Source organism: Ranitomeya imitator, chromosome 6 (assembly GCF_032444005.1).
Source record: "Ranitomeya imitator isolate aRanImi1 chromosome 6, aRanImi1.pri, whole genome shotgun sequence".
In the NCBI taxonomy this organism is placed as follows: Eukaryota; Metazoa; Chordata; class Amphibia; order Anura; family Dendrobatidae; genus Ranitomeya; species Ranitomeya imitator.
Window position 1 is genome coordinate 419904340 of NC_091287.1, and position 13575 is coordinate 419917914.

General features: G+C 44.0%; 1 protein-coding gene across 2 annotated transcripts in view; it reads left to right on the forward strand.

Moving 5' to 3' along the window:
• Nucleotides 1–13110: 13110 nt before the first annotated feature.
• The window catches only part of LOC138642804 (chloride channel protein D-like), a 320123-nt gene continuing 319658 nt past the window's right edge, over nucleotides 13111–13575 (forward strand). Inside the window, exon 1 of one of the 2 annotated variants that reach the window (XM_069731316.1) lies at nucleotides 13111–13233. In XM_069731316.1, the coding sequence (XP_069587417.1) occupies nucleotides 13224–13233 (10 nt within the window). In that variant the 5' untranslated portion in view covers nucleotides 13111–13223. The remainder of the gene's footprint in view (nucleotides 13234–13575) is intronic. The other variant, XM_069731317.1, reaches the window with a different exon arrangement.

A 13575-nucleotide genomic window follows, 5' to 3' on the forward strand; every position in this document is an offset into this window, starting at 1 on the left:
ACTGTCGGGCAGAACACAATAACAACACTATTAATGTGTGTAACAGGTCATATCATACAATAGAACCATACGCATGTTCTTCAAGGGAGAATGTGGGCATTATGTCCATCTCCTTTACACTGCCATAGACAATGAGTGGGGCATGTAGATCTTCAATGATCGATAAAGTTATCCCCTATCCCTGATTAGTGGATGGTTTTCAATTATGGGAAAATATCTGTATGCACAAAGTCGAGAGAACTTTAGCCTGAGGCACCAAGCATTTGTGGGTGCAGCCGGCGCTAGGAATAAACCTTCGTTTTCACATTTAGGCTGCTACTAAAATAGTCCTCATTAGTCACCTCTTCACTTCTCCTATACCGACCCTATATAGCTTGTGACAGACTCAAATTTAGGGCCTAAAATGCACGTAGGTTTTCTGTGACAGTGAATAAGTAGGGTATGTACAATTTACTGAGTTATTAACAGATAGTAACAGTTAAAATATTGCGATTTTACCACAGTAGGTGAATACATAGGTGAGACGGTGCAGGTGGCCAGTACAGACCAGTTTAGTAGGATACACTGAGCATTATGTAGTTATTGGTAGTGACAACATCAGGCACCGAGGGACCTGGACCTACTGTCAGAAACATGGCATTTACAGTAAACACGCATTGATTTTCCTGTTCTGCCAGGTAATGTGATAGTTCCAAGAACGGGGCATGTTATTCACTATACAATACCCAGCTACATGAACTTTGAGTCAGTGCTGGTTGAGAACTCATGATGTCATGTGAAATTCTTGTGTGTATCCTGTGTCACCAGTCACATGCAAGGCGCAGCTGTAATACGTCTTTTCTCGGCTAATAATCTCGAATATACTTGCACGTAGGATAGATGATAAGTTGCTGATTTCTAGGGGCCCGACCACTGGGACCCCCCATCGATCATGTGAATGGGGCTCTAAACTGTTCCATCTGAATGGAGTGGTTGCCGGACATGTGCACCATCACTCTGTTTATTCTCCATGGGTCTGCGTGGGACAGCTGTGTGCAGATCTCAGCTTTTTCCAGCAGTTCCATAGAGAATGGGAGAGGTGCATGTTCCATGCCAATGTTCCATTCAGTTGGGCATTTCGGAGCCTTAATTCTCAGGATCAATGGGGGTCCTACCTATTAGAAAGTTAACACCTAGCCTATGGATAGTAGATTACTTCAGCAAATAGGAATAACCCTTTAACAAGTGATTTCCTAAGATTTCCAAATGATTTTTTATATTACTCTATGAAGGAAGGAAAAAATGACTCAGAGATCCTAGCATTTAGCAACTAAAATAAATCATTATCTACTTGCCAGACCGGAGCAATTTAAACAACTTTTTCAAGGTAATTAAAATGAATACTCTATGACAGCAGGTTTTTGCTATGTAATCTGACAGCAGCATGATGTAGGGGCTTAGACTGTGATTCCAGTGATGTGTCACTTACTAGGCTGTGTGCTGTGTGTTTCAATATTATCAGCCTTTTATCAGCACAATATTATCTCTACAGGACTAGGTGTCTAGTGCCTCCTAGTCAACAACTCTGTGCACCTCTACCATTGAAACTTTCTGTCAATATACAGTTTACACAGAAAGTTGCCAATCAGTGGTGTAGCTGGAGTTATACAGAAGCTTAGCTTTCCGAGGTCTGAAAGATCTGCAGCATAGAAAACTATGATTTTATTAAAACTGCTGTAACCAGTAAACCAAGTGATAAGTCACTGGAATCAGTGTCTTAACCTCTACATTATTCTGCTGTCAGATGAGGTATCAGAAACCTAGTGGCAGATTCCCTTTAATGTGTTCACATGGAGAGCAATATTACAATGATGTTTAGTAGTGAGCAATAACAAGTCTAGGTGTACTCTCAGCTTTAGTAAATGGGCTGTGTCTTTATGTGTGAAACATGATTAAAAAAACTATAAAAGTGTGAAAATAGAAAATAAAGCTCTCACACGTTCATTATCCTGTTACATTCTATAGATTTGCATTGTACAAAGAATTACTGGGATCCTGTCAGGACAGAAAAATAAGACAATGTCTAATTTTCCGAAGGAATAAAACATCCTGACAGAAAGTACTGTAGTCAAGCTGAGAGAAATGGACATTTTTTAACCAAGATGAAAACCTACAAAAATATGAACAAATTGGATTGAGAGAGAAAAAAAAAGCATAAAATAGGTGTTTCAAAAGGAAAGCCTACTATGATGTGAACATGTCCTTATTCATAGTCAATATTATCAGTATTTTGATGTGGAAGGGATTGTATATGCAGCACCCCAGAGTCCTGGTCATTGCAGTAATGTCGCTCTGCCACTAAGGGGACTGATGTTATGTCTGATTGCCCTAAAGGAGTTCACCTGACCAGGTATCACAAGCACACATTACACTTCACACTCCGGCCACCAGGGGGAGCAAAAGGCACTATGTATTAGGCCACTCCTCACACTGGTAAAACTGGGGGTCGGATAGGAAGTTAGAACAGAACGCAGCCTGGGAGAGATCCAGGGAGGACCTGTCAGTAGTAGGTTCCTGACAGGGGCCTAGCAGAACGAATAGAAAGCAACGGAACCACGCCTGCACTACCTTGCGGCGGTATCCTAAGAAAGGACAAGAAGAGAAGGATATTGTGGAAAGTGAGAAATGAGATCAAGCACAAAGGAGAGCCAGTAGGAGTCGTGCCCCGAGAACGGCAACATCCTACTGAGACGCGTAGCCGGTGACCGGAACACTGAGGAAGTAACTGACTCTATGCCTTACTTCAAATACCGCAGGACAGTTAAATTATAGGTTGGCTGTCTACCATACATCACCTAAGCAGACATAGGGGGCAAGCATGGAGAGGGGCGTCTCTAGGGTCCCAGAATAGCTCCGAGCCTTCCCGTCAAACGGGTACGTCCTATCCAGATAACTTGGGGGATGAAGAGAGAGAGAGAAAGAGAAAGAACGAGAACAGAAGTTGTGAGGACTATCCCGAATGCTCAGCAGGGAAGAACTACAACACACAGGCGCTAGTGGTAGGCACTGATTTCCACCTGCAAAGGGAACTCTGGATGTGCCTTCGGACCGGCCGGACTCAGCCAGCCCAGTTAGCAGTGCTTTGGATTGAGGATCCCGAAGTTTTCAGTAAAAGGTAAAGAGACTGCAACCTTGTGTCCTCGTTATTAACCGCGCCTTTCATCATCACCACCTACACTACTGGGAAGCCCTGGGGACACACTTCACCTGTGGGAAGGTATACCATCTAGCTGCCATTCCATCACCCCAGCGGACCCCTAAGCAGCGTCGGTCACCCTGACTGAATACCACAGGTGGCGTCACGAACCCTTGACAAACTACCATCACCCCTTTTATTGGACGCCCCTTAGCAGGGTCACGGACCGGGTCCAGCCACCGTGACAACTCCAGCACCGAGACAGAGAGGACCGGTATCGAGTAACCTGTGGCCCTGTGTCTGGGGGCGCTCCATATATATGTAAATATATTTTTTAAACAAAGCTTATAAATCATAGAATATAATTTGCCATAATGTCCATAATTGCAGGTTTAATTTTAATTCCTTCTAGCTGGCTAAAGACACAAAATAAATCTCACTACTAGGGATGGGCAAACCCAAACTGTAAATTTTTGGGGTCCTTACCACACACCTAGTGGCCTAGTGCACATACCCCGAAGACTGACTTCTCCCGTAAGTCCGTATGCACAGCCAATCAGCAAGCTTTTCCAGTGTGGGCACTTCCAACACCATCACAGCAATGCCAAGTATTGGCATGGCTGTGATTGGTGCAGTATGTAAAAAAAAAAAATTACAAAAAAAATGATGTGAGGTCCCCTCTATTTTTGATAACAAGGGCAGGTAAAGCAGACAGCTTTGGGTTGCAGCCCTCAGCTGCCTGCTTTATCTTGGCTGGTTATCAAAAATAGAGAGATCCCTATGTTATTTTGTTTAAATTATTTAAATAATTAAAAAAGCGTAGATCATCCACAATTTTTGGTAACCATCCAAGGTAAAGCAGCAGACAGCAACAAAAACAAAAATAATCCAAAGGGTTCCACTGTAAATCCATCCCACGTCCCACGACAATCCCCAACTCTGCTACATCCGTATGCAAGGATGAACGGAGACATCAGAAAAAAACACAAAGACAGTAGCATGGACAGTAAACAGTACAACCTGATGTAGCAGAGTTGGGGAAAGTTTATTACTTTTGACTATAGAGTTAGTAATGGGGGGTGTCTTATAGACGCCTCTCCATTACTAATTCCTTGGCTTGATGTCAACAGACATTATACAGCTAACATCAACCCCAAAACCATTACCCCGATTGCCAATGCACCAGGGCAAGTGGGACGAGCTGAGGCTAAGCGTCGGAATTGGCGCATCTGATGGATGCATCAATTCTGGGGGGGGCTGAGGGTTGGTGTTGTTAGTCTGGGAGGGAACCAATATCCATGGCCCCTTTCCAGTGTATTAAGATCAACCCCTCTGCTTTCTGCTTAGCCTTTGCTGATTATTAAAAATGGGAGGGACCCCATGTCATTTTTTGGGGGTCTCCCCCGTTAATAACCAGTAATGGCTATGCAGACAGCTGTAAGCTGAAATTAATATCCTGGGAAGCTTCATCGATATTGGCCTCTTCCCAGAATAATAACCCCATATACACCATTTTTTTCTCTTATTGGCTAAATGCATGTATTGTGCGCTACACACACTGTACTAATATATCTCACTGACATATGTCTTACTATGTACAGATGTTGGCTGGTGAATACACTTGTCAGTGTTGTCTGCTTTCGCTGCTGTCAGTGACAGCATGCGATGCTGATGACTGTAGTAGTCATCAGCCAATGCCTGAAGAGCGGTAACTTTTCCGCTGTCCGTCACAGCCGCTGGCTTAAATGCTGTTCTCTGTGTGAGTGTGCGGGGACCCGGAGCGGTCTGCAATACCCAGGAGCTGTGACCGGTCGTGACTTCAGTAAGGTGTGACAGTGTGGGAACTTCCAGATGTTCGGGCTCCCCAATTAACTTGAATGGGGTTTGGGATCAAGTTCGGCTACTATTTTGGTACCCAAACCAAACTTTTTTCTAAAGTCCAGCCGAACTCGATGGGCCAAAACATCTATGGGTCTGCCAATCCCTACTCAGTATTTTCCTTACTGCCTAATACATACACCTATCAAATTTGCCTATTGTAACGTGGACAGGAAGGTAAAGGGTTGATTTACACAGCTATATGTGCAGCAGGATACAAAGTGTTATGGTGCTGCCAGTTTATGGGCACCAGGTGCCTATTGGTTATTATTGTGTTGCAATAGTGTATTATACAGTACTATATGTCCTCCTTCAAAAAACTGTTAAAAAAATTATGCTGAGAATTATTTATACCCCGCACTCTCCAGGTCTAGCACTGTGTCTCCACTGCTGCCCTGTTTCTATTGTTTATATACCGTATTGATATCATTTCAACACCACCGCAGTCTATGAATGAGCTGAATGGCTTGTGCTGCCTTCCCAGACAGAGCTCCTGAGCTGAGTGATTGGCTGCAGCAGTGACAATGTGATGCCAGCGCTGCAAGCAAACAACGAGCACTAGCCATTGAGCTCACTGATTGGCTGCAGTGCTGACATCACAAACTTACGTAGGTTGAAAAAAGATCTAGGTCCTTCAAGTTCAACATTCCTCCACCAATTGTACATTTCATCACTAATTTAACTATCACTCACAATGTTATGTGTTTCAAAGAAATCGTCCGGCCCTTTTTGAAAAGCTGTCATCAAGTCAACAACAACAAAAAAACGGGACATCGACACTGGACTTAGGGAGGGTAAGTAACGTTTTCTGAAAGTGGGAAACTCCTTTTAATGTGACAGAAGAACAATAAAGCAGAATTTAATAAATACAACAGATTAGGAGCAAACCACATGTACAAGTCTGTTACTTTGGCAGAAACCACACAACCATTTTGTCACCTCACACAATCTCACACTCTCACTTTTCTACTACTTTACGTGCTGTCTCTTTCAGTCACGATTAGGACATTGTCTCTTCAATACCAGCCCTTGGATTTTAGGACTCTCACCATTCTTAGGGTGTTTCTGTGTCTCAGAGAATTCAGTATACGAGAATCTCTGTGCTACGGTACTTGAATGTCATTAGTCCTGTTTTTTTAGGCACTGCGCATCTTCGTCACTGCTCCTAGGATAAGTCTTAAAGGATAAGTCTAAGCTGGAGGGGTCAAACGAAAAGACACAGGATTAAGAACCTCAGAAATCCTATACGGACCAATGAAACGAGGCTTAAACTTAGGAGAGGAAACTTTCATAGGAATATAACGAGATGACAACCAAACCAAATCCCCAACACGAAGTCGGGGACCCACACAGCGCCTGCGGTTAGCGAAACGTTGAGCCTTCTCCTGAGACAATGTCAAATTGTCCACCACATGAGTCCAAATCTGCTGCAACCTATCCACCACAGTATCCACACCAGGACAGTCAGAAGACTCAACCTGCCCTGAAGAGAAACGAGGATGGAAACCAGAATTGCAGAAAAACGGCGAAACCAAAGTAGCCGAGCTGGCCCGATTATTAAGGGCGAACTCAGCCAAAGGCAAAAAGGACACCCAATCATCCTGATCGGAAGAAATAAAACATCTCAGATATGTTTCCAAGGTCTGATTGGTTTGTTCAGTCTGGCCATTTGTCTGAGGATGGAAAGCCGAGGAAAAAGACAAATCAATGCCCATCCTAGCACAAAAGGCTCGCCAAAACCTCGAAACAAACTGGGAACCTCTGTCAGAAACGATGTTCTCCGGAATGCCATGTAAACGAACCACATGCTGGAAGAACAATGGCACCAAATCAGAGGAGGAAGGCAATTTAGACAAGGGTACCAAATGGACCATCTTAGAGAAGCGATCACAAACAACCCAAATGACCGACATTTTTTGAGAGACGGGGAGATCTGAAATAAAATCCATAGAGATATGTGTCCATGGCCTCTTTGGGACTGGCAAGGGCAAAAGCAATCCACTGGCACGAGAACAGCAGGGCTTAGCCCGAGCACAAATCCCACAGGACTGCACAAACGAACGCACATCCAGTGACAGAGACAGCCACCAAAAGGATCTAGCCACCAAATCTCTGGTACCAAAGATTCCAGGATGACCAGCCAACACCGAACAATGAACCTCAGAGATAACTCTACTCGTCCATTTATCAGGGACAAACAGTTTCTCCGCTGGGCAACGGTCAGGTCTATTAGCCTGAAATTTTTGCAGCACCCGCCGCAAATCAGGGGAGATGGCAGACAAAATTACCCCCTCTTTGAGAATACCCGCCGGCTCAGACAAACCCGGAGAGTCAGGCACAAAACTCCTAGACAGGGCATCCGCCTTCACATTTTTAGAGCCCGGAAGGTACGAAACCACAAAGTCAAAACGGGAGAAAAACAGCGACCAACGAGCCTGTCTAGGATTCAACCGTTTGGCAGACTCGAGATAAGTCAAGTTCTTGTGATCAGTCAAGACCACCCCGCGATGCTTAGCTCCTTCAAGCCAATGACGCCACTCCTCGAATGCCCACTTCATGGCCAGCAACTCTCGATTGCCAACATCATAATTACGCTCAGCAGGTGAAAACTTCCTGGAAAAGAAGGCGCATGGTTTCATCACCGAGCCATCAGAACTTCTTTGCAACAAAACAGCCCCTGCTCCAATCTCAGAAGCATCAACCTCGACCTGGAATGGGAGCGAAACATCTGGTTGGCACAACACAGGGACAGAAGATAAACGACGCTTCAACTCTTGAAAAGCTTCCACAGCAGCAGAAGACCAATTGACCACATCAGCACCCTTCTTGGTTAAATCAGTCAACGGTTTAGCAATACTAGAAAAATTATTGATGAAGCGACGATAAAAATTAGCAAACCCCAGGAACTTTTGCAGACTCTTCAGAGATGTCGGCTGAGTCCAATCATAAATGGCCTGAACTTTAACAGGGTCCATCTCGATAGTAGAAGGGGAAAAAATGAAACCCAAAAATGAAACCTTCTGAACACCAAAGAGACACTTTGACCCCTTCACAAACAAAGAATTCGCACGCAGGATCTGGAACACCATTCTGACCTGCCTCACGTGAGACTCCCAATCATCCGAGAAGACCAAAATATCATCCAAGTATACAATCAGGAATTTATCCAGGTACTCTCGGAAGATGTCATGCATAAAGGACTGAAACACTGATGGAGCATTAGAAAGCCCGAATGGCATAACCAGGTACTCAAAATGGCCCTCGGGCGTATTAAATGCTGTTTTCCATTCATCGCCCTGTTTAATACGCACAAGATTATACGCACCACGAAGATCTATCTGGGTGAACCAACTAGCCCCCTTAATCCGAGCAAACAAATTAGACAGCAGCGGCAAGGGGTACTGAAATTTGACCGTGATTTTATTTAGAAGGCGGTAATCAATACAAGGTCTCAACGAACCATCCTTCTTGGCCACAAAAAAGAACCCTGCTCCCAATGGCGACGACGACGGGCGAATATGACCCTTCTCCAAGGATTCCTTTACGTAACTCCGCATAGCTGCGTGCTCAGGCACAGACAAATTAAACAGCCGACCTTTAGGAAACTTACTACCAGGAATCAAATCGATAGCACAATCACAATCCCTATGCGGAGGTAGGGCACTGGACTTGGGCTCATCAAATACATCCCGGTAATCCGACAAGAACTCTGGGACCTCAGAAGGGGTGGATGATGAAATAGACAGAAATGGAACATCACCATGTACCCCCTGACAACCCCAGCTGGACACAGACATTGATTTCCAATCCAATACTGGGTTATGGAGTTGTAGCCATGGCAACCCCAACACGACCACATCATGCAGATTATGCAACACCAAAAAGCGAATATCCTCCTGATGCGCAGGAGCCATGCACATGGTCAGCTGGGTCCAGTACTGAGGCTTATTATTGGCCAAAGGTGTAGCATCAATTCCTCTCAATGGAATAGGATACTGCAAGGGCTCCAAGAAAAACCCACAGCCCCTAGCATACTCCAAGTCCATCAAATTCAGGGCAGCGCCTGAATCCACAAATGCCATGACAGAATAGGATGACAAAGAGCAGATCAAAGTAACGGACAAAAGAAATTTCGACTGTCCCGTACCAATGGTGGCAGACCTAGCGAACCTCTTAGTGCGCTTAGGACAATCGGAGATAGCATGAGTGGAATCACCACAGTAAAAACACAGCCCATTCTGACGTCTGTGTTCTTGCCGTTCAGCTCTGGTCAAAGTCCTATCGCACTGCATAGGCTCAGGTCCATGCTCAGATAATACCGCCAAATGGTGCACAGTTTTACGCTCACGCAAGCGTCGACCGATCTGAATGGCCAAAGACATGGACTCATTCAGACCAGCAGGCATAGGAAATCCCACCATGACATCCTTAAGGGCTTCAGAGAGACCTTTTCTGAAAATTGCTGCCAGCGCACATTCATTCCATTGAGTGAGCACAGACCACTTCCTAAACTTCTGACAATATATCTCTACCTCAACCTACTGTATTCTCACCCATCCCTTGTAGATTGTGAGCCTTCGCGGGCAGGGTCCTCATTCCTCCTGTACCAGTTATGACTTGTATTGTTTAAGATTATTGTACTTGTTTTCATTATGTATACCCCTCCTCACATGTAAAGCGCCATGGAACAAATGGCGCTATAACAATAAATAATAATAATAATAATAATCCTGACCCTGACACAGAGCCAGCAAATTTTTCTCTGCCTGATCCACTGAATTAGGTTCATCATACAGCAATCCGAGCGCCAGAAAAAACGAATCAATATTACATAATGCAGGATCTCCTGGCGCAAGGGAAAATGCCCAGTCTTGAGGGTCACCACGTAATAAAGAAATAATGATCTTAACTTGTTGAACTGGGTCACCAGAGGAGCGGGGTTTCAAAGCCAGAAACAGTTTACAATTATTCTTAAAGGTCAGAAACTTAGCTCTATCTCCAGAAAACAAATCAGGAATAGGAATTCTTGGTTCTAACATAGAATTCTGAACCACAAAGTCTTGAATATTTTGTACTCTTGCAGTGAGATGATCCATACAAGAAGACAGATCTTTAATGTCCATCACTACACCTGTGTCCTGAACCACCCAAATGTCTAGGGGAAAAGAAAGACAAAACACAGTACAGAGAAAAAAAAAAAGGTCTCAGAACTTCTCTTTTTCCTCTATTGAGAAGCATTAGTACTTTTGGCCTCCAGTACTGTTATGAACAGGTGATTCAGAACCACAATTGACCTAGTGGTTAAGAGCACACAAGTGACCTGATGGTTACTAACATAGGACGAGCTCTGAGACGTGGGAACTCTGCTGACCGCAATCCCTAATCCTATCATACCACACTAAAGGTAGCCGTGGAGCGCTCCTGACCAGACCTAGGCGCCTCGGCACGGCCTGAGAAACTAGCTAGCCCTGAAGATAGAAAAATAAGCCTACCTTGCCTCAGAGAAATTCCCCAAAGGAAAAGGCAGCCCCCCACATATAATGACTGTGAGTTAAGATGAAAATACAAACACAGAGATGAAATAGATTTTAGCAAAGTGAGGCCCGACTTACTGAATAGACCGAGGATAGGAAAGATAGCTTTGCGGTCAGCACAAAAACCTACAAACAACCACGCAGAGTGGGCAAAAAGACCCTCCGCACCGACTAACGGTTCGGAGGTGCTCCCTCTGTGTCTCAGAGCTTCCAGCAAGCAAGTAAAACCAATATAGCAAGCTGGACAGAAAATATAGCAAACAAAAGTAACACAAGCAAAACTTAGCTTATGCAGGGCAGACAGGCCACAAGAACGATCCAGGAGAAAGCAAGACCAATACTGGAACATTGACTGGAGGCCAGGAAACAAGAACTAGGTGGAGTTAAATAGAGCAGCACCTAACGACTTAACCTCGTCACCTGAGGAAGGAAACTCAGACGCCGCAGCCCCACTCACATCCACCAGAGGAAGCTCATAGACAGAACCAGCCGAAGTACCACTTATGACCACAGGAGGGAGCTTGACCACAGAATTCACAACACCTCCGGCCTTGAACTTCTGCTCTCAATACTTTTATCTAATCCCCTCATCTAACTTAAAGCTGAAAGTGTTCCCCTCTTTATAGACTAGCGCCTCCCATTGGGTGAGCTGGTCCCAACCACCAAACTGTTGCTAAGCTCTAGTAATCAATTCCTGAATCTATTGTGCTCAAAACTGTATTGTCCCCAGTAATATCTTATAGCTAAAGCTAGTCCCTTATTCTATGTCCTATACTTAATCCTCATCCTATATCTAATACGATAGGACATTATATCTTCATCAAAACACATTAGAGTCATCCACATCACCAAATATTTATAAACATTCCATTACAAGACATTAACCATGCACCTTGGTGCCTATAAGGCTCTATGCATATTAAAACACGTTTTCCTATGCACAAGTTATAACAATTTCTCATTAAGGGGGAAGCATATGACTGCCTAGGTCATACTCTTACATTACAGGGGCATAGCTGGGATAGAAAATAGATACTTGCTCTGGGAGAAGGGAAACCTGGCTACACCTATTCTTGTTTTTCACATGGAATTTCAAGGGTGTTCAATAATTTGGGATCTAATCTGAAAATCTAAGGGTGGTTTCACACTTGCGTTTTTGTCTGCAGCGTTTTTTTTCAAAAAAACGCATGCGTTTTTTTTTCCTATCTTTAACATTGAAAACGCATGCGTTTTTTTGTGTACGCGTTTGGTCGCGTTTTTTGACGCATGCGTTTTTTTACTGCATGCGTTCATTTTCTGAAATGCTACTTGTAGTATTTTTAGAAGCGTTTTTTGGACCAAAAAAAAACGCATGCGTTTTCATGCGTTTTTTTGGGGTCAAAAAATACATTCGAGTCAATGGGGACGCATGCGTTTTTTGGTGCATGCGTTTTTTGCGGTAAAAAACGCATGCGTTTTTTTATTAAAAAACCAGAAAACACACTGATATGCCACCCCCCAACATAAAGGTGATAAAGGGAACCTAACCCTACCCCTAACCCTACCCCTAACCCTAAACCTACCCCTAACCCTACCCCTAATCCCTTTATGGTTAGGGTTAGGGTTAGGGGTAGGGTTAGGGTTAGGATCCCTTAGGGTTAGGGTTAGGGGTAGGGTTAGGGTTAGGGGTAGGGTTAGGGTTAGGATCCCTTAGGGTTAGGGTTAGGGGTAGGGTTAGGGTTAGGGGTAGGGTTAGGATCCCTTAGGGTTAGGGTTAGGGGTAGGGTTAGGGGTAGGGTTAGGGTTAGGGTTAGGATCCCTTAGGGTTAGGGTTAGGGGTAGGGTTAGGGTTAGGATCCCTTAGGGTTAGGGGTAGGGTTAGGGTTAGGATCCCTTAGGGTTAGGGGTAGGGTTAGGGGTAGGATCCCTTTAGGGTTAGGGTTAGGGTTAGGATCCCTACCCCTAACCTAACCCTAACTGTTTCTGTTTATAGTGGGTTTTTTACTTTTTTTTGATGATTGGCAGCTGTCACACATTTCTCAGCATGCATTTAAAAAACGCAAACGCATGTAAAAACGCATGTAAACGCGTCAAAACGCCGCTTTTTTTTACCACATGCAAAAACGCATGCGTCAAAAAAACGCAGCGTTTACACGCGTTTACATGCGTTTTTTCACCATGCGTTTTTTTGCGTTTTTTACAGCAAAAACGCACCCCAAAAAACGCCAATGTGAAACCAGCCTAATCTCTACAGTCAACTTTTCAGCAGATTTCAAGGGCCACAACTTCACAACTATGCTGACAGAGCTCATATAAACGTTATATTATTTATGATGCATCGATGCATTAAAAACAATTAGCAATGATGCGTACCCTACGGCCATCTTAATATAAGACAAGTGGAGCACCCTGTAGTGTGCATTAGGGTGATGGAGAAGGGGGATTTTAGACAAGTGCCGTGCTTCTGTCTGTCTCCTGTTATGACTATAAACAAGACGAAAGGAAACAGATTTTTTTACCCAGTAAAGCTGTTGATGGAATAACAGAGTGGGCTACACAACGTTACTTTCAGACTGGACAAGCCTCTCCTCCTTCACAAGAAACTTCTAAAACATATTGAACAGGAAAAAGGGTAATTGTAAATTATCCAATGCACCATGATTTCAGGTAACTATCTATCTACTCTAATATATTACTATGATATATGGTTTACCACCCTTTCCTACAGCCGCAGTCAGTTCAGAGGTATTGCCCCTTGCATTACTACTTATGGGGGAATGGGTTTGGTATGTGTCACTAAGTCTGCATTTGTTTGCAATTCATGTAAAGTATCTGTTATCACATGTGCATGTATCACATATGAGCCTCTATTTCTGGTTAGAGAATTACATTATTTAATGTAGGAATCCTACAATTATGATAGTGTACAGAAGTAAGGCTACCATAGGGTCACATGAATACTGTGCTATTTGCCAAGAACTACGTCAGGGTTTCTGTTTGAATCCCCAA